The 21,327-nt window shown below is 38.5% G+C and overlaps 1 protein-coding gene across 1 annotated transcript in view; it reads left to right on the top strand.

Moving 5' to 3' along the window:
- CUL3 (cullin 3) overlaps positions 1-15,633 on the top strand; it is a 53,453-nt gene extending 37,820 nt beyond the window's left edge. Inside the window, exons 8-16 of the mRNA XM_014879556.2 lie at positions 1,984-2,160; positions 3,189-3,359; positions 4,704-4,811; positions 7,817-7,941; positions 8,273-8,369; positions 9,350-9,484; positions 13,477-13,663; positions 14,377-14,522; positions 15,155-15,633. Coding sequence (XP_014735042.1) covers positions 1,984-2,160; positions 3,189-3,359; positions 4,704-4,811; positions 7,817-7,941; positions 8,273-8,369; positions 9,350-9,484; positions 13,477-13,663; positions 14,377-14,522; positions 15,155-15,286 — 1,278 coding nt within the window. The 3' untranslated portion in view covers positions 15,287-15,633. The remainder of the gene's footprint in view (positions 1-1,983; positions 2,161-3,188; positions 3,360-4,703; positions 4,812-7,816; positions 7,942-8,272; positions 8,370-9,349; positions 9,485-13,476; positions 13,664-14,376; positions 14,523-15,154) is intronic.
- The last annotated feature ends 5,694 nt before the right edge of the window (positions 15,634-21,327 follow it).

Raw genomic sequence — 21,327 nt, 5'->3', positions numbered from 1 at the left:
GAAGCCATTTGAGTATAAAAACATTTTTGATTGGATTATTAATTTTCTGGCAATGCTGAAGCAAACTTCTTACCAGGCTTAAACAAGAATCACCTCTTCAAGAGCTGGTAAAAGGAGGAAGAGATGCCCTTGAAAAATAATAAGCGTCCTTAATCATTAAACCTAATATTTGTGGTGGTGTGATTTAGGGGAGGAAAAAAAAAAAAAAGCGAGGGGGGTGCAAATTATGTGGAAAATAAGTGACTGGATTACTTTGAAGTAATTTTCACTCCTGATGGGCCTAAAGAGGTATCATAAAAAATTTAGCTGAGAAAGATAGATCTGAAAACCTAATTATAAAGATAGTATCAAGGTTTTCTTTCACAGAGGTGAAAAGCAAAATGAGGCTGAGGAAAACTTGACCATGTGCTTTGGCAGAGCTCAGACCATCAGTATGGACCCCAGCATCTCATGAAGATGTCCTAGGGCAGGGATTGACATTTGATTACTGAAAATCCCCCAGAAAGGTTTATCCACCACTTTCACTGAGGGAATGGAAGCAGAGAGGAATATCTATGAATTGAGAAACCGCCTTGCTCTTGTCATCTCAACCATGTTCATGTGAATCTGTCAAGGATAACAGCACTAAGGAGACAGACATGGAAGCTGCATTAAACCATCAATTAAAAAACTCCATCATAGCTCAGCACTGCTTCCACAACATGACATCACCCTGAGCATAATTGGTGAGATGATTGCAAAAGCATTGCCGGGGATTTGATTTCAAACTTTGTATAATAGCTTGAAGGGATGTTGAAATGCTTTTGTAATTCAAGGTACTAACAGTTTCTCCTGTTTAACACCAGGTTGTTCAGATGGACTCCTGGAGAGGAGGCATGAGCTAACCTTGGTAAACAGAGAGATAGTGGGATTTACTTTGAATTTTAAATTTCTAATACGTATTAATTAGCCTGTCTAAAGATCATTCCTTTAAGTGAGATGGTGAGTTCCTAAGAAACATTACTACTTCTTTGAGTAATTCTTGAATGGCTTCTTTAAGTAACCACATATGAACCATTTCTTAAAAACCTGAAGACGTAAATGGCATCTAACTTATAGAGTTTTTGCAGGCAGTGGTTGTCCATGACAAATCTAACTCTCAAGTGAAATTTTCTCCCCCTGCCTGCCAAATGCTTTCTCAGTTAAAACCTGTATGTATCATATACTTTGCAAGGTGCTCAGGTGGTTTTAAGATGCTTCCCACTTCTATATCAGTTGAGTTAACCTTGGGTGAAGATGGTGCAAACTAAAAATGATACTGAGAGTCCAATGGTTTAGTTCAGAGGAAGTGGTTCAGTTCACTGAATGCTTGTATCTAAATTTCACATGCTCCTAGTGACTCCTAATGATCAGCAAGAAGCACACGACTGAATAATGCAGAGCATGTCCCTGGATTAAATTACAGGGAAGCACAAATGCTGACAAGTTTAGGCATGTTGTTGCAGTATGTTTTCTCCTCAGACTTGTTCAGTAGCTCTAGGGATGCACTTAATGGTTGCTTAGCCTCAGTTTTCCCATATGCTGTGTTTATGATACTGACTTTGTCCATGTTGTTTGAAATAGAAAAGGCTTAATGAGTGCAACAAATACCTGTCTCCTTTAAAGTTGCTGATTCAAAAATACAGGAAATCAATCTGTTTGACAGGCTGTTTAAAAAGCTTTCTTAGTCTGAGAAGTGTGTTACAACAAACTGCACGAGTGTTGACACCAATATTTTAGCCAGCTTATGTGAAAATTGCTTCTATAAGAGATTCATGGCAACAACAGAAATTTAAAAATGGAAATGAAGTTTCAGATACTTTCTAACAACTCTGAACAGAGAGCATTGCAGAACCTCTGACTGTAGATCTTGTCTTCTGTTTTGGTTTCACCTATTATTACTGTTTCCCAGCTTACAGTTTCACATCATTGAAAATGGGTTTGCTTTCTCTTCATTTTTGAAAGGGTTTACTGGACTTGAAGAGTAGGTTTGATCGCTTCCTTCAAGAATCTTTCAATAACGATCGGCTCTTCAAGCAGACGATTGCGGGTGACTTCGAGTACTTCCTCAACCTCAACTCCAGGTCTCCAGAGTACCTCTCCTTATTTATTGATGATAAGCTGAAAAAGGGAGTCAAGGGAGTAAGTATAAATCAACTTAAGATATCATGCTTTTTGCTCTGTAGTGGAATTAAATTTTGATGGAATTACACTAAGCTACTTTTCTAAGAATTATTTTTATATTAAGAGAAATGACAATTTTACCTTCAAAAAGGTGTACGTAACACATCTGAGTTCATAACACTTTAGATCTAAACTTACAGAAAAATCAGGTGTTAGGAGATTTGTGTGGCTACCTCTGAAGCAGCATACCTTAACTACTGTAGCAGGTACTGCCTCAAAAAACAATTATGTTGTGGTAGATTCTGTAGCTCCCTCCTTTGGAAACCTTCAGGCAATATTATTTCTTAAGTATATTTATAGTTTAGCAGCTATTCTCATTATCTAATAATTTCTTTTGAAAATAATTTGGTTAGAAATAAGGGTTTGTCTTTGCTGTTTTTTACTATGTTTACATACCAGAGAACTATTACCGTTACTGTCTTCTAGTTCTAAGTACATCTGTTGCTTTCATTCTTAGCTTCTTTCATGAAATTTTCTGAGGTACAGAACCCAGAACTGGACAGGATGGTTCAGCTGAGGCTTCAGCTACTCTAAGTAAAATTTAGTATTAGAGCACACTATGCTTTGAGAATCAAATGGTAAATTCTGCTTTTTTATAAAGCAATTAATCGTTTTATTCGTGTGGCACTAGACAGGCTTTGCAAAACATGTCTTAACAGTTAAAAGTTTCATTCCAAACTAAGTTTTTTACTCCTAATGCTGATTTCCCTCACGTTTTTTTAAACCTACCCAGGAGCTTTCACTGTATTTATCAAGGCATTCTACCCATTCATTGTTTCCCTTCTCCCTTGCTCTTGCCTTTCCCTTCATTTTAGATCTATTTCTTATTCCACTTTATTGAGTTAGTGCACTGTTCTTTCGGCTGTCAGTCATATGTTGGACCAGTTTTGTTGGCTACTGTTAGACCATCTGCTGCTGTGAATTACTTTAAGTACTTAGATTGTGTAAGACACTTGATTAAAACCAGGAAATTATATCTTTTACAGCTAACAGAACAAGAAGTAGAAACTATATTGGATAAGGCAATGGTTTTATTCAGGTTTATGCAAGAGAAAGATGTTTTTGAACGCTATTACAAGCAGCACTTGGCAAGAAGACTTCTCACAAATAAGAGTGTTTCAGATGACTCTGAGAAAAATATGATCTCCAAATTAAAGGTAAGACAGTACTTGCATACTTTTTAGGAGTTTTTCTTTGTTTTTTGTTTTTGATAAATATGGTTTCTTCTGTTTTTACATGAGATGTGTAGGTAATGTTCATCTTGATCACTGCTAAATACAAAATTGATTTTGAAAGCCCCGACAGGAAATGCAAAAGGCTTTTCGAATATTTTCATGGAAATGAAAGGAAAGAAGTACTGAAAAGCCCCTATGATGAGAGTGCAATCTAGAAGACTTTTTTTTCCTAAATTTTTAAATAATAGGACAACTGCAGTGACTGAATTTGAAGACTGTGTGTTTTTTTCCTAGATTTTCCGTTATTCATGGTACAATTTTGTTATTGCTTGTGTTGTTTTTTAATTGCTTCCATCAGCAGACTGGTGATAATACTCAGTTTCTTTTTGATTAAGTGGTTTGAAAAGAAATCTTCATATCAGTCTCTAGAAGTGTATTTTCCTTAGCTGGTTAAATACTGATGAAATAGACCAAGAGATGGAGAAGGTAAAGCCTAAAGCTGCACAGACCTTAAAGTTCTATTGCAGCTTCTTCTCAAGTGGTATGATAAATTATGAGAGCACTTCTGAAACAGAGGGATCCTAAAATGAAACTGCACTGATCCTTATTTTTGACCTTATTCTATCAGTGAGCAAAACCTGTTTGTGTCAGATTTCTCCAAATTTCTCAGTATTAATTCCTTCTCAATTACCTCTCCACCACTTTTAGCCTGGTGATTCAGAAGGCACAGGGCACACATGCATTTGCAAGATGAATCAATGCCCTCTTTTCTCACAGAACTGCAGAATGGTCAAGATGCTGAAGCTAGCACACTTCCTTTCCCATGTATTCACAGTATGGGTCAGAAATGGGCACACAGTCCTGCATGTGCACATCTGAGTGTGTGCAGATGTTCCTCGTTCTCACAAGGCCTAACACCTTGCTGGGTAATCTGCATTCAGCCTTCAAAATAAAGCACTCCTAGGACAACAAAAGTTTCCCTGTGATATAAATAGGGTTCATTTCCCTTTACAGAATTGTGCTAAAAGCAGGTGAAAGTGTATGTCTTGATTTGATAAGCTTTCACCGTTTTTTTCATATGATATAGAAATCTAAGACAAAAATACAGTAATGGAGAAAAGAGAAGGAAAGCAAGTAAAGAACTGTGTAGGGTTAACTTTATATAAAGTTTTCTGAGATCTGACTGTAATGCAAATGGAAATTCCAGTAACTGCAAGTACAAAAACGTAATTTTGGGGATTTATAAACTAACTTGAGTCTTGCAGTTTGCCTATCAGAAGCTTTGTTTTCATAGTGCTGGTACAGCAAATTATTTTGTGTTTTTAGACTGAATGTGGATGTCAATTCACGTCGAAACTGGAAGGAATGTTCAGGGACATGAGCATCTCAAACACGACGATGGATGAGTTCAGGCAACATCTTCAGGCAACAGGGGTAAGTGCTGGGGTCTGTTCAGTACAAATCCTACAAGTCCGTCCACGCTTGTTCTTCGTTTGTTGGTAAATGCATGTGCTGCAAAGGACTTGGTCAGCTTGTGCAGATTGTTCCTTTGACTGTGTGTCTTATGTTATAAACTGTATTAGCATTTCCTGAGATGCCAGAGTTGGTTCGGAGCTCGAGTGACGCCAGTTTGATTCCACGGAATCCGTGTGCCCAAAGGGCTGTGCCGCGGGTGTGCGGCTCACGGCTCTGCCGGGCGGCACCGCCAGGGGGCGCGCTGTGCCCGCCCCGCCGTGCCCCACTCTCGGGGCGGGCTGCCCGCTCCCATGGGCGCTTCCCGGCAATCCTTCCCCTTCTTCAAACTTCATCACCGCTTGTGATGTGTATTTTTCGCTAAGAGCAAGACAAATACTGCACGCTGCAGGTATTTGCAAAGCACCCCCTCTCATGTTGAGCTTTACTGACACAATTAATGCTTTTACTAAAAGCAAAAGTGCCATTTTATTGCAAATTTCTAAATTTAGTTTTTCAAGTTTTCTTGCAAATTGTCAAATATGCATCTAGTTGTTTAATTAGAAAAATTGCACCTTCTTTTAAGAGTAGGTCCCTGGAATATTTTAGGGAGACATCATTCTTTTTGAGATACCAATTCACTTGCTATAAAACACTATTTTTCTGTACTGATACTCAAAAACACCTAACAGTGTATAATAAACAGCCAGGTAGTTCCCTGTGTGCAGGTAAGTAGGGTTTGTACATCAAACCTGTTTGAATCAGTTTCAGAAGTCTGAATGCCAGGAATATTTTCATATATATACTCTGTCCAATGTTCTTGGTTGTGCAAGGTGATATGAAATCTTTGTTGTCTTGAAGCAGTTGGCTGAAATCCTCCTCAGCATTCTGTGACTCATGAGTAGGAGAACAGCATGTTCTAAATGGATTCAGAAAAGGATGGAGAGGAAGTGGATAAAGGTGTTTCTGGACAGGCAGATTTATTACTAGTTTGTTTGGTTTCTCTGCTTTAGAGGCTAGTCATGTTTTGCTTCTGGAATGCTTGAAATATAAATTCAGTAAAAATTTGTTGGAGCATTCCCATTTTTTTGGTAGTCTGGTGGGCTTGGACATGTAGGGGAAGAGGGGATTGTGCTTAAAGGTTCATGTACTTTACATGACAGTCTTAAAATAAATGAGTTAATAAATGATGTCTCTATCTTCTTTTTAGCTATGTACAGCTAAGAAGATGAATTTAAAATGTTAACAGATGTTCTGTTAGGCTTCATTTTTCATCTTTCATCTTTTTAAACTTCATCCTTTTCTTGGCAAGAGACCAGCAGTTCATGTGATGGTTTCCTTTTGGTCAACCTAATACTGGCCTTTTAATGAAATTTCCAGAAATACTATTTAGGAAATACAGGACGACTGGGGGGATTTTGTTACTGTTAAAATGCTGGTGATACTATGTTTTATATGATATAGTTTGTTCTACACCTTTTTAAACAGTTTGGGTACCTTGAATGTGTACAGTGCCTCCTAGAGGAGTCAGGCATCTGCTTTTCTCTAAATCATCCTACTTGCAGAGTTTCCTTCTGGATCCTCTATCCTGAGATATAAGCAGTGCCAAGGTCTGTGTACATGATCGGTTTGCTCTCAGAAAATGGAAGGCTCAGCACCAGGGCAAGTCTAGGCTAGTAGATTGAGAAATTTCTGTAACTGATCCTGGAACATTTCTTGGAGTTTGGTAAGGACTGGATCCCTTCAGCACACTTTCCACTAGTTCATACCATTTTTATGCTGGAAAGACATCTTGTAAAATAAAGTGCTTCCAAAACTTTTTTGTGTTACCAGCTACCTAGTGCTCTTTATAATGTATGATGGGAGGCATTCTAAATCAGTGCTGTGCTCTGGTCTGGCAAAGACCAAAAAAATTTGGGAAATTGTTGCCATCTTAGCTCAAATGCTTTGGTTCCAGATAAATATATTTTCTGTATCATTCTGTCTGCACTGATGGCCTTTTCCCACTTGGCTGGAGGAAGAAAACTGTTGAATCTTGTTTAGGTTTTTCAGAAGTTTCCTGTACACAAGCTCATTGGTGCACACAGGCATTCAGTACACACAATACAAAAACTATTCTGTAGTGCATGGGAATGCTACTCTGCTATTGAGTAGTGAAAGTTCCTGAGTTCAGGTGGCAGTTTTTGACCTTCTAAACCATAATGTGCTCTTTTTCTGTGTAGTAGATTTATAGAAATTGAATATTGTATGCTTAGGTTTTTTTTTTCCAAAATATGTGTTCTTTGAAGGTATTGGTTCTACCTCCTAAAGCTGAAAGTAATCAGTTTTAAGCTTAATAATGCTCAGCTTAGTTGGGATACCCAGTGAAGATTATGTATCACTGGTAGCCAGACCTTTATCATCTGCCAACACATCTTTATAGACCAGCACTTGAGCTGGGCAATGTTTCCTCACCAGTGTCGAACATTCAGAGTCATGGCTGTCCTTAGGGAAGGAGGATAGGTGGGCTGTGTAAAAGTGAGTAACACTGCACTCCACAGATAAGCTCCCTATGGTTCAACATCAAGATGGTCAGTATTTCCTCTCTGCTTCCAGAGAGTACATTTAGAAAGAGTTCTTTTGACACTGACACGCTTCATGCAACCCAGCTTTATTGCATGTCATCAAAAAACCTATTTACAAAGATTTGTTGTGGTATTGTAAGTTCTGTTTATGATCACAGACATTTAGTTCTTGGTTAAGAATTCCTTTTGTTCAATTCTGTATGCTCTTAAATGCCAGAGGGGGATAATGCAGAGGATTTTTGCTGTACCATCTACTCTGATAGTGATGAATCAATGTATTTGTCTGATTTTGTAAAAAAAATGTTTACAGATATATCTATTTCTTTTGTAGTTAAGCAAAATTCTAGGTATTTTACACTGATACAAAGTGGTGAAACATGGTCTTGTTTTAAATAGTGTATGCTTTCTTCCAATTACTTTTAGGTCTCACTAGGAGGTGTTGATCTCACAGTGCGTGTCCTCACAACAGGTTACTGGCCTACCCAGTCAGCCACACCAAAGTGCAACATCCCTCCAGCTCCCAGACATGCTTTTGAAATATTTAGAAGGTATGTATTATTACAGATTTTAGGTAGGGTTTTTTTTTTTTTTTACCTGTACAGATGTTTTTTTTTTCATTACAGCTTTACTGTTAAGGATGTGCTGGCAAACTGCTCTTTTTCAGCTCATGTAAAAATTGGACAATGCAATAGTTCCCTTATTATGCTTGAGGTTTTGGGAGATTTTAAATAGAATTCTGATAATGTTTTGAAAAAAGCAAAAAGTTATAAATGTTTAATATCCTCAACAGCTCCAAAAGGCTGTGTAACTTTTTAAATGTATTTCCTGTTCAATACAGAACGTGAGCTATATATTGTTTTCATTTCAATTCTGTTACAGATTTTATTTAGCCAAACACAGTGGGCGACAGCTGACACTCCAGCATCACATGGGCTCTGCAGATCTCAATGCCACTTTCTATGGGCCTGTTAAAAAGGTAGAGAATCAAGATTATATAAATATTGTATCTTTTTAAAAAAGTAAGCAAGTGCATATTTTTTGTAACTTCAGAATTTTGTAGAATAAAAGCAAACCAATTGAAAATGTAAGAGTAAGATGCCTTCCATCAGCCTTATATTATCCTTTTTTTTATTTGCAACAGTTTTGCTTTGATTTTTTATTTCCCTCTGAATCTAATTTGAATGCATCACTCAGCATCATCTTTTATTTGTAGAAAAGTAGTAAATGTGGTCTTGAAGGGACCTCAGTCATTTGAGTGGTTTGGATTTTTTTGACTGTCAGTGAAAAGAAACTTGTTAGTTATTTTTGATAAGCCAAGTTTAGCCTGATTTTCATATGCAGAATGCAATTTAGACAACATTTTTTCAGAAACAAGACTCTAGCAGAGCTTATAGAAGTACAATGCTTAACTTGTGTACAAGAAAGGAATTTTGTAGTGATTAGACCAGTACTAAAATGCCAAGCTAGAACTAGTAATGGCATGATGCTTGGGAATATAGGAGGCAATGCAAAATCAAAGCAAAATTCTTATAACGAAGTATTAATAACATGCACTTGTGAGGATGTTGAAATTGTTACTGTAGATAAATACGTTGGTAACTTTAAAGGTAAGCTTAAGAAAAACTTGGGGGGTGGACAATGGAACAGGGGCCTCAGAGGTGGTGAAGTCTCCATCCTTAGCAGTGGTCAGTGTTTGATTGGTGGCTGTAGATGGCCTGGTCTGGAGTGGGGGCTGGACCATGGGACCCCTGTATGGGCCTCCAAGCTCAATCTCCCTGCCATTGTAAGGCAGCTGCTGGAGGAACAGCCTGATCGTGCCCCCAGGTGTTTGCTTTTCTGTCACTTCTGTATAATGATCTCCTAGAGAAATTTTTCATCATGAAACTTTCATCTTGTCAGGATAAAAGATTTTTCAGTGAAGAATAATCTAACAGTAGTTTTGGAATTTTAAAATAGGAAGATGGCTCAGAAGTCGGTGTAGGAGGTGCCCAAGTAACTGGCTCAAATACACGGAAGCACATATTGCAAGTCTCCACTTTCCAGATGACAATATTAATGCTATTTAACAACAGAGAAAAATACACATTTGAGGTAAGTGGTGCGGGTTTCTTACCTGATTCTAAATAACTGGTTTGGGCACTTTCTTGTCCTCTTGAGTTAGGCATTTGAGTATGGATCAGGCTAATTAACACAGGAAGCAGATCTGTGCAATGTGCCTGGGAAGCAGTTCTAGGGGAGGAAATTATTTGGGAGCAGAAGGTTTCAGAAATGTTTTAAAATTGTGAGTGTGGTTGTTCTAGGCCATTGAGCTGTAGAATAGTCAAAGTTGAAATGCAGCAGGTGGCTCCATTTCCTCATTTTGTCTTTGAGAAACTGCATTAAGAGGCCAAAGGGTGGAGAACAGTTTGTATCCTGGCTTCTTGAATACCTAAGTAAAATTGGCAGTCTGGACCGAGCTGGAGGATGAATTCAAAGAACTTTCAACCCTTCTCTGAGTTATCAGCCAGAATGGACAGTGAAGAAAGGTCTAGATAGATTCTTAACAAGGAGACTAGAAGGGTGTTGCTGGGAAAGATTGAAATGTCAGCTCAGAGATGGTGATGATGAAGGCAGCTTTAGGAGAGGAGGAGGATCGTGTGGTTTGTTGTGTGAGCATTATATTGTTAAGATAAATTGGTAGTTTTGTTTTGGATAATATCTTCTGTTTGAGAGAGCATTGGCAGCCTTGAAAAGCAGTATGGGTGCAGATTGAAACAGTCGATTTCCAGGTTTTCTCATCTGCTTTTGACTGTGCTATGCATAGTAATCACTTGCCTTTTTGTTTGGATAGTGTTTCAGCTTATTTGGCATGCTTCTAGCCTGTTAATAAAGTTTCTTTGAAATGGTCTCAGTAGTGATTAAGGAAGGCAGGATTTGATAAGAGACTCTCAATAAACTACTGATAATTTAAAACATTTTAGAACACAAAGTCCTGTGTGTTGTGAAATCCATTTCAGAAACATTGCAGGTTTGAGTACTTTGCAGAATATTTGAGGGAGTGAAAACAAGAAGGACTTAAGAGCTCATTTTTTTTCTTGAAGCTGGTTTTCAAATTGGGCTGGTGGCTGCCTTATTCCACCAAATTGCAGGCTTAATGAGTAGTAGAGCCTTACCCATACATGAATGAATAAACACTTGGAAGAGCAGTGAAAAATACAATTTTTAATATATGCTCTAAATTATACTTTATTTTACCAATACCAGATAATAGAGAAATATGTCCATCTGCTTTTAGGTTATATGTTGTGTCTGGTTTGGGAGTTCTTAAGCTCTTGCTTCATGTCCCACTTGAACTAAAACACTAAGGAGGCATATTTGTGTTGTTTGGTTTCTTTGGTGAAGTGTGTGGGAGTTGTCTTTAACCCCAGCCAGGAAAGCTTATGAACACTTCAGAGGAGCATGAATTTTATCTGCTGAGTGCTGGGCAACCATTCCTTCTCTGTGTCAGATGAGTGCTTTCAGTGCTGCAGAGCATGTGAGCTGACTTGTGTGTGCTTGTGTATCCTACAGCTGTCTGATACACAAGTGTTTCTGCAGATTCACAGCTCAACAGATTCAGCTGAAGTTGCCTTCACAGCTGAACAGACTTTGTTTTATTTTGCATTCAGTTGGATTATTAATTGCAAACTTGATAAGATCCTCATAATAATCCTAACAGCCATTAGGCCATGTGATTGAGGAAAAAAATGGCATACTGATAATGCAAAAAATATCTCTAAAATCCTATGGAAACTTAAAAAATTGTTGCATAGAAAAATTTCTTCAACAAAAATATATACATTTATTGTATTCCTGTACAGCAACATTTTATTTGTATATACAAAATAGATGTTGGCCATGTAGGTGTATGTTAATGCTACTGAAGTGGAAGAGGAAGAATCTTCATGTAGGCCTTCAAAGAATGCTATTTTTTTCTACTAAATCAACTTTTTCTAATCAAGTCTTATATAATACCTAACATATTTTTCAGTTGATTTACATTACAGCTCAGTATTTTAAAAGGTGAAATGCTCACTTTTTGTAATGATATCAGAAATAAATGTGGTTCCTTATGTTTAACAAACAAGAAATACAAATGTCACCATAGTAGAAGTTAATTTGTGGAGTAATTCCACAAAAATGAGAAATTAGAACTGTAAACTGGATCACCTGTTCCCTCTTTTGCTGATGTCTGCTTTGGAAGTTATACAAGTTGCAGTTTGTAAATAAAACTAAAACTACTTTTTATTATTTCTACACAATGACAAAGTTCTTTTGCTTCAGAGTTTTCTGCACGTTTTCCTTCTAATAATCTGTTTTCTTGTATAGAGCCAACAGAGTTCTATACCTGGAATGATCACTTTTGTAGCCCCCAACTAGAGCTCTCACTTGGTAATGTTTTAAAATAGAGATTGTGTAATCAGTGCTACTCCTGTGCACAAATCTAATATAGCCTTTAAAATAAGGCATTTTTGGAGATGGGCAAGAAGTATGCATTTCTCACTGCTACATCAAAAATCCTGAATTGTTCAAATTTTGGAGTTGGCGATCTTATTCTTTTTATTTTATTCCAGTTAACTTGACCGTATGTCAAAAACAGCTTCATGCAATTTCACATCAAGTCAACACTCTGTGTGTAGTGTTGGCTTGAGTTGAAAAATAATGGCTATTTTGTCTGAGCCTTGGCATCACAGAGAGCTGGTATGAGGTGCAGTCAAATTCCTGATAAAAGTCTGAGTCAAAGCCAGTGCATCCAAATAACTTTTATTGTATGTTGTGGTGCCTGATGACAGAAAAGTGGCTGTTTTTTCTGGGTTGATATAAGAAATAACTTGAGTATACTCAAAAATAACATTATTTGATAGAATTTTGTTTGATTTTTTTGGTCAAACTTTGCAGAACTTTCAACAAGTTGTTTATAGTTCTTTACATCTTAGCATTTTGATAACTTGGAGCTGTTACTGCTGTTTTTAATTTGAGGTTATCAAATGGACTTGTGTGCCATGAGAACAGGAATTTATGGGGACAGTGTAAGGGCTTCATGCTATTCTTGAAACCAAAGTTGGGGAAGCTGAGAAGGGGATACCTCTTGTGGACAGCTGCATGTCTGCAAGGTTTGTTTTTTCTCTAGCTATTAGGAGTCCCTCAAGAGTCTGAATGGGAATGTGAAATCAGAAGTGTCTGCAGTTTCCTCAGGCTACAAATAGGAAGAAAAGAGATGAGGAAAAATGAACTTTAACTGAATGGGAGCTCAGAAAACATATTAGGTCTGAGAGGGCAGCATAGTTGGCCTTCTCCTAGAGCACATTAAGGCATCATTCTGCATCCAGTGTAACTTACTTGCTCATGGCCACTGTTGACTTGCCTAACATCCATCTCTCAGCTGATTGTTAAGAGCAGTGACAGAGGTGTACCAGGCTATGTTCATGTTTCACAAACAGTCTTCTTCAAAGTTCATATGTTTGCTGCACTGTAATGGGCTCTTTTTGTATTTCACCTGGAGAAGTCCTAGCCAAAGGCAACTGGAGTTATTCAAAAGGGAGGTATGATGAATCTTGAGTATTTGTTTGCTGCAGTGAAACAAGACATTGTTTGCTCCATTTGTAAAGATCATATTTTTAACAGCATGGCTGAATGCAAAAGCATTTGTGCAGCTCTTGGTCAGGAATGGTCATCAACATCATGGGTGTTTTCCATCACTGAGTTAGTCAGAAGGTTTGGTTTCAACAACCTTTGGTTTCAGGTTTGTGAACCCTGTTCAACAAACCCTGGAAACAGTTAACAAATCCTTTCAACCCTCTCAGAAATTGCAGGGAATTGAACAGCTGGTTATTCCTTCTTCTCCTTCCAGCTCCTGGCAACTGTTCATTTGATAGAATTCATTGAGTGCTGACCCAGGTGCATCATTTTGCACGGTACCCACTCACTGAGGCCTTGCTGCTGAATGAGTTCTGACCTTTCAATTGCCACAACTGTCACAATATTACTTTTTTAAGCAATCCCTGATGTTTGCAACAAACGATACCTCTGCCACAGCCATAAGCTAACTAAGTATTGTTCTTTAGGAAATTCAACAGGAAACTGATATCCCCGAAAGAGAACTGGTTAGAGCCCTACAGTCCCTTGCATGTGGCAAACCAACACAACGTGTTCTCACAAAAGAGCCCAAATCAAAAGAAATAGAAAATGGTCATATATTTACAGTGAATGATCAGTTCACATCAAAACTACACAGAGTCAAGATTCAGACGGGTAAGTCAGCTTTATATTATAATCTGTCATAAGACTTCAAATTATTTTTTTCAGGATTCATGTCCATAGAAGTGAGAGAAATTTTTTTCTTGATGATTAGTTGCATCAAAATGAAAATTTAAATGCCAATAAAAGTGTGGAACTCAGTTAAGCCTTTTACTGTACAAAATCTATAATTGTCTCTTACAGGAAATACTGAAAAAAATTAAAATTCAAATTAAATAATTACATGAAAAATATGCTACTGATTGGTTCAGAAATAAGAAAATTACCTCATAGGTTGCTGTACTGCAGTGAAATGAGTGGTTTTTTTTAGCCCATGATACAACAGCCATTTTCAAGTACCAGGTAGCTTATAATGGTTTTGGGCAATGATTTGGATTTAACAAAAAAGGGAAGGTGAGAGTAAAACAACTTCATTATCTTATAGAAGTGCTGGTGCTTGTTCCTGTAAGCAGTTTTGAGTACTGTTCAAATTTTAACGTAGTAATTGAATAACAGTTTGTTATCTTGTCAGTTGCTATCAAAATATGCCAGAAAGTGTTAATATGTTCTTGTGGCTGCTTTTCATTTAAAAAAAAAATCAAATTTGAGAATGTCAAAACTCAGGAAAATATAACTTGATGTCTAGATGAAATAAATAGTGTAGCTAACACGCAATGAAATACATTTTAATTTTGCTAATATAATTTCCATTCTCTGTTTTCTTTAAGTTGCTGCCAAACAAGGAGAATCTGATCCAGAAAGGAAAGAAACAAGGCAGAAAGTAGATGATGACAGAAAACATGAGATAGAAGCTGCTATAGTTCGGATAATGAAATCTAGAAAGAAGATGCAACACAATGTCCTAGTAGCAGAGGTATGCTGTACAGAGTTTTGCTGTTAGCTCATTAAAGTTACACAGCTCTTCCTGACGTGATTTTGAAAGGCTTTTGTGAGATGCTGTATTTAACCCATCCTTTCTTTTCTCCATGTCCATCTGAAGACACACCTAAATCCTTACCCTTCACTTTAGAATGTACTCATGGGTGTATCTAATTTTCCTTCCTACTTTTAGTGCTGTTATGATATTAAATTGCTTGAAGAGCAAACCAGCGTGCTTAACATTATTTTTGACTTTGATCTCGTTACTGACTGCTGGGTCCAGGTTTGAGAGATTGGAGCTCTTAGAAGAGAGAAACAGTCCTGCTGCTTTTCACTGCAAAGCTCACACAGCTCCAGCACATTACACATTTTGCACTGCTGAACTCCCTTAGAGCTGTGAAACTGGGAGCATTCTCAGGCTGTGACCATAGCTCTGTAGAGCTTTGAATCATATCCCAACATGAGCAAGCAAGTGGAGGGACTGTCAGAAGTCTGCAGGCTGCTTTTTATGCTTCATAGTTGTCATCATCTCTGTCTTAATACATTTTTCTGGTTGTTGTGTTCCGTTAGGGTACTTCAAGGTCTTACTTGCACTGTGATCTTATATTGGGTTTTATTTTCTTTTAGGTAACTCAGCAGCTGAAGGCCCGATTCTTACCAAGTCCAGTTGTTATTAAAAAACGTATTGAAGGACTTATTGAGAGAGAATATTTGGCACGAACACCTGAGGATCGCAAAGTATACACTTACGTAGCATAAAATGCGTTCAGAAAATTTGATTTATTCTTGGACTATATTCCGCATGAACTGGGAAGTTCTTTTAAATCATTAATATTAAGATGACCATCTTCTCTATTAAATTACAGTACATGTTCTAGACCATTCACATCAAGCCTTTTACTCCTTTTGAGAGTTTTTGACATGAATTAATTGAGCTTCAGGCTTTTCAACGTTATCCCTGTAGAGATCATCCTTACAATTCTTCGGGAAAATGTGAATGTGCCGCGTTTGTTTTCAATACTGTATGAAAACAGAGAAATAAAAATTACTTTAGAAAATACAGCTCATTGAAAAAAATAAATTTGTTGGAATTTCATTTCCCCAGATCTTCAGTGTTGATGTAAATGTGTTTCTGTAGTGTTGCTTAGCACTTCGCGCATTGTATAAGTTGGGTTTAAAAGAAACCACAAGTGGTAAGGCAAAATTCCCACTTACCTTGCTCTGCTTCAAATGTTTCTTTAACTAGACATGTTTAATTTAAATAATTTGCTAATTTTTTGAAGACCCAAGAAGACAACTTGAGCATGTTTCACTCTTCCAGCTGCACTCACTGTTCCAACAACACGAATCAGGAACTTCTGGGGGCTCAGAAAAGACCTTAATAATTTTGGCTTTCCCTTCTGTAATCTGAGTTCTTCTAAATTAAGCTCTATATTGATTAGGTTTTTTCTGGTTTCTTTATAGGAAAAAGGACAAGTTTTTAGTGTGTATAAACTGTATAATAATTTTTGCTGTTGTACTCACTGCTGATGGTGGATTGTACAGGGCGATGTTTTTATTTCACTAAATGTAGACAAAATAAATTTAAAATAAATGGATTTAGTGTACACAAACAACTAATGCAAGTGTGTTAGAGTACAGGGTTGACAATCTTTTGGAACTAAATACTGTCCCCTGGGGAAATGTACTGGGATTATATTTTGTTAATAAACGTCATAGATGGATCTGTAGCCCCAGGGCTCCCCATCATAAATGCATATTTCAGGAGATTAAAGTGAAGCCAGCGTGCACTATTTGTTTTTAAAAATGCATTTTAAACATGCAATAAAAAATTGTTACTGTAATGAAATTTTTAGTTCTTACCCTGGAACTTTTTTATTCTTGACAGTATGCTGCAAAAATAGATTAAGAATAGCAGTTTGGTGGCATCATTCTTCTCACAGTTAGAAATTTTTGAGTGTGCATTGTACTGCAGTTTTTATTAAACCGTATTTCTGACATAGCAATGCACATATTCTGTGCTTTCCAAGCCATAACTATTTTTCTGCTTTAATTCAAAACAATATTTTTGTCTTGGGGTTCACATTACTTTCACCCATAGATCTTGAAATATATAGTTGGGATGGGCTTTCCAATATGAAGAGCTGGAAATGAAGCAAAAAAAAGCTTGGTTGTAGAGCATCTGCCAGAGCAGTTCTTGATGGGCTATGCTAAACAAGTGCGTGGTACTGGTGCAATGTTCCAGTGTGACTGGAGAGTGTTTTCACAATGTGTCCACAATTTTACCCCTCTCCAGCCTGTTAAGATACAAGTCCTGGCTGTTGTTCAAGAGTAGGATATCTCTTCTAAAGAGAGGGACTGGAATTAGGGTGGTATTTTAGCTTGACTGTTTGGAAGCTTTTTTTATGAAGCTTTAAGTTTACTGCACACCCCCAACACACCTACACACAGAGTAGTTTTTGAATCAGCAGAAGGAGGTGGTGGCTGAAGGACTTTTTTGCCCTTGTCCATCAGGAATCTAGCCCCAAAAGAAATGAGCTGGGCCATTGGCTCTATTGTTTGCTGGCTGTTACTAAAACACCTCTGTCTCTGCACAGTGTTTGCAAATCTTCAGTAGAGATGTGGTCCTTGTTTAGCCAGTACAACAGTACTAAATGCAGGCAGCTGATCGGGGGTTTTGATTTTGTTTAAAGTAATCAGAAACATCTTCCTCAAAATGTAAATCACTCTCCTATGTACCAATGTGAAGGTTGTCTTTTATGCATAACTGACTCTTTATTATAATCAATGTTGTGATATTGTGTGTTAATGTTTTTCTCATGTGCTTTGCAGGGAGAAATGGGTTCAAGTCCTTTTCCCTGTGAAATTTACAGAAGTGAGTGTTGTGATTTGGGACAGGAGGTCTTTGTCCTGTGCATTGCCTCTGTACTTCTGTTGTGCATCAGATGAAGTTTCCTACTTCTGGTGGCTTTTGGAAGCGCTGAGGCTGAATGTTGTGTGAATGACTGTATAATTAGGTGTTGAAGTGTGTGTTTTTAAAAGCTGCGTGGGCAAGAGTGTTTGCCAGAAAAGCAGGTGGTGATGGCTATCTTCAGTTACAAATATTAAGAGCATAGTTTCCATTTTAATAGAATTTTAAAGACTATACAGGAAGGGACTTCTGCTGAAGTCAGATTTCAAAAATATGCCCTTTACCTTTCAATGATGTAAAGGATTGAAAAATGGACAATGTGAAATCTCTGGTAAGAGAGAACAAGACATCGCTGGGACTGTGCTTGAGGTGAGTTTGGTGTTTACGTGTTTGTATGTTAGTGAGATTTCATTTACAATCTATAGTAGAATTCTGCTAAGCCTTATCTAATTTCATTTCTTAATTTCTTCTTGAAGTTTCTTTGTAATTTTGCTAAATTTCATTAGTAGGATTATAGTTACACGTATGAGTGCAGTTATTAGTAAGTTTGGTCTCTGCGTTAATGTGCAGCTAAATGCAGTAACAAGACTCAATAAACATGGAGTTTAATTCTTTGGAATTTTTAAAATTAAAAGTAGGGTTTGAGTTTTATAGCTCTTTGAAGATGTGTAGGCTTGTACTTTCCTTGTACAGGAGTTTATTTAAAAGGCTTGAGAGTATGGCCCATTTACCACCATTAAAAATGTGATAATCCTATGGATCCTTGGTGCAGTTCTTGCCCTTTTCCGTGTTCACTGCCTTTACAGCTTTTATACATACAATACATACAATTTCCTCACTGGCTACAGAATAAATGAAGGCCAAGCAGACCAAGTCAGTGATGTTAAGCTACTCCTGAATGCAATGTCTTTCCTCACCCCCTTTTCCAAAGACAAACTGCTCTGTAGACCCTTAAGCTTCCAATGCAACACAATTTGTTCTATTAGCCACTGCTCATTGAGAATCGACCACTGGTGTCAGATTTATTTTTCCTCATCCTGTGGAAACAGAAGCCTTGCACTAAATATGGTGGATGACTGAAGTATTTTTATTCACATATATTGCAATCAAATTGTGTAGTACCTGATGGGTGGCACTTGAATATAAATACATATGGTAATAGAGCCTGTCGTAATGCATAGTTTTGGGGATAAGCTTGCACAGAGATGGGGTTCCCATCTTTTCAGAAGTACCAAAAACTGGAACTGCTTGTGGCCTCTGCATATCCAAAACTGTCTAGAGCCTCTATACTCAATCAAACCCTTTGGCTTTGCTTTGTTCCTTGTGGTGCTTAGAGGTGATCCTGAGCTCCCCCTTCCATGGAGCTCTTTAGAGTGAGGGTTTGACAGCCTAGAACTAGACTCTAGTGTGCACAGCTGGCAACAGGCATATTTTGTGTATTCTGGGACAAAGTTGAATTTCTTTTGATACTCTCATTTTGATAGCTTGGACAGCAAATGTAATAACCATTGTGCTTAGTCTGAAGTGTGAGTTCGATGGTTCCTCTGTCCTCTAGAATGTGTTGTTTGAAAAGACTGTAAGATGCAGAACTTACATACCCATCTGGAAGGTGGATGAAGGTACAGGACAGTAGTTCACCTACTTTTCTGTCCTTCACTGTGCAGGGAAGTGTTTGTAGGTTGTGCCCCCAAGGTGCATTTAATATTCTAAATCTTTCAGCTGTGATTTGTGGTTGGTGTGACTGCATGGACATGCCTGGACCTCTTGCCCCAGGACAGTGCATGTTGTGCTGGTATTACTATGTGTTACCTGTATAAACAACTTCACTTCTGCTTTTTCCTTCCTTTCTTCTCCAAAACTGGAGCTCTCATAGGGAGTAAGTCCATGGGAGATAATGCGTGCAGTAGCTTTGAGATGAACACAGAGCTTATGGGTAGAAAAGAAGTCATATTTGAACATACAGCCATGATGTTCTGTTAATCATTCTTTTCTCCTGCAATTTAAAAGTTCACTTTTATTTCAGGTACAACAGATGCAGAGGAACCCTCTGATCTTAGAGCTACTCTCTTCCTCCTCTGTGAACATCGTGCTGCTGAGGTTCACTTCATTTGTGTGCCATCTCCTTCAAATCCTGCCTGAGCAGCGATGTTTGGTCTGTCAGGAGCTGAAGCAAAGGTGGTGAATGCTCAGGGCAGCAATGTTTAGGCAGCAGAGTGAGGTGTGTTTGCTGTCATGGTGCATGCTGCCGTGCGGGGAGGAAGGTGCATCCTGGGGGGAGCGACTGAGGGCTGGAGCAAAACGTGTTCGAGATGGTGCTGGATGTACCGGGGCAGAGGGGTGCGAAACGCAGCTTTAGAACTGCTGTGCACCATGTGTAAGACGTGAACCTGTGCTGGTGGCTTCGGGGCATGCTGGGGTCTTGCAGCACGGAATGTGTATTCCCGGAATGCGGAGTGGGCAGTACAGAGCTGCTCTGAGCAGCCGGGCAGGGACCCCGCTGGTCTCGCAGGGTTCCCTGTCTGCCTTCTCCCTTTGCTTTCCCACACTCTCCTTTCCGTGACTGAAGCTCTGTTAAACACCCGGCAGTGTCTTTAACAAGCTGCTCCTGCAGTTTGTGTCTCAAAACTTTTAAGAATGTGTTTTGGAATAGCATGGACTGGCAGGAAAAGCAACTTCCCATGTGCAGGAAATGTTTGAGGTGAAGGTGGATTGAGAGTTACATGGTGTCAGATGATGTAACAATACACTTTTAAATGTAAATTGACTCTGAAAATCATGACTTTTTAATCTAGTCATGGGGCACCTTTTTAAGATATGCCAGGTTTTATTTCTTGAATATGTTTCTTAGAAGCTGAAAAAACTTTTGAGGTTTCCACAGGCTACAGAAGGATGTGGATTAATTGGCAGTGATAAATACATTTATGTTTATTATTTATTTCTCCCTTACTGTAACCACTACTTTATATGTGTGGCATAGTTGGAATGACTTATGAGACTTAGCATGTCCTGGGACTCTTACACATCCTGAACTTGGAGTGGGTTTCAAGAAATGAACAGAAGAATACTAACAACCCTAAGGCTGAAATCCTGGTGCCTTGAGCTCTGTTGTTCCAGCAGCGGGTCTGCAGTTACACGATATGACACTGGGCTCACTGGTTATTACCTTTGAAAGGAAACGGGTATTGTGGCAATCGCGGGGGGATTTAGCCCTCCCAAAATGAGTACTATCTGAAATCTTGGAAACAGGGTATTTCCTGTGCATGTTTCATGTTCTTTGAGTGATGAAATTTGATAATGAACTCTGATTTTTCAGTTGCACAGAGGTTCTTACTGTGCAGTGCTGCACTGGGCAGAATCAGGCTGGTGCTGCAGTTTGCTCCCCGGGTTCCTCGGTCAAGCAGGGAGCAGCTGTTTGTGGGAGTGTGAAAGGAGGGGCAGCAGCGATGCACCGAGCAGTGTTACCTGCTGGGTTCTTTAGCACTGAGCCCTTGTAAGAGCCCTGCTGTGCTGTGTTCAGCGCAGGTGCTTGTCTGCTGCTGGCACTGTATGAGCAGTGCTATTGCCAGCAGGGTCACCAGCACCAGTGCTGCTCTTCCACTGCTGGGAAACTCTCCTGTGACACCCACAGGAATTCATCCCAAGCTCCAGGCTGCATGATTGAGTCCTGGGTGCTCCAGAGAGCTCGGCTGCTTGTTCTCTTGAAGGAATTGCTACTCATTGCACTCTTGGATGAAGCTGGGAATTGTGTTCCTCCAGGGATGCAAATTTCAAAGGAAGCCAATATGAATTCTGGTTCTAGGATGTCATGATTCAAATGAAGCTGTTGGTCTTTTTTGAACTGGAATGCAGGTGAGGGAGTAATGTCTGAAACTGTACCTCTCTGCTCTTG

The sequence above is a fragment of the Sturnus vulgaris genome, chromosome 10 (assembly GCF_052056855.1).
Source record: "Sturnus vulgaris isolate bStuVul1 chromosome 10, bStuVul1.hap1, whole genome shotgun sequence".
NCBI lineage: Eukaryota > Metazoa > Chordata > Aves > Passeriformes > Sturnidae > Sturnus > Sturnus vulgaris.
The sequence above is the reverse complement of the archived record's forward strand: the minus strand, read 5'-3'. Positions and strand labels throughout refer to the sequence as shown.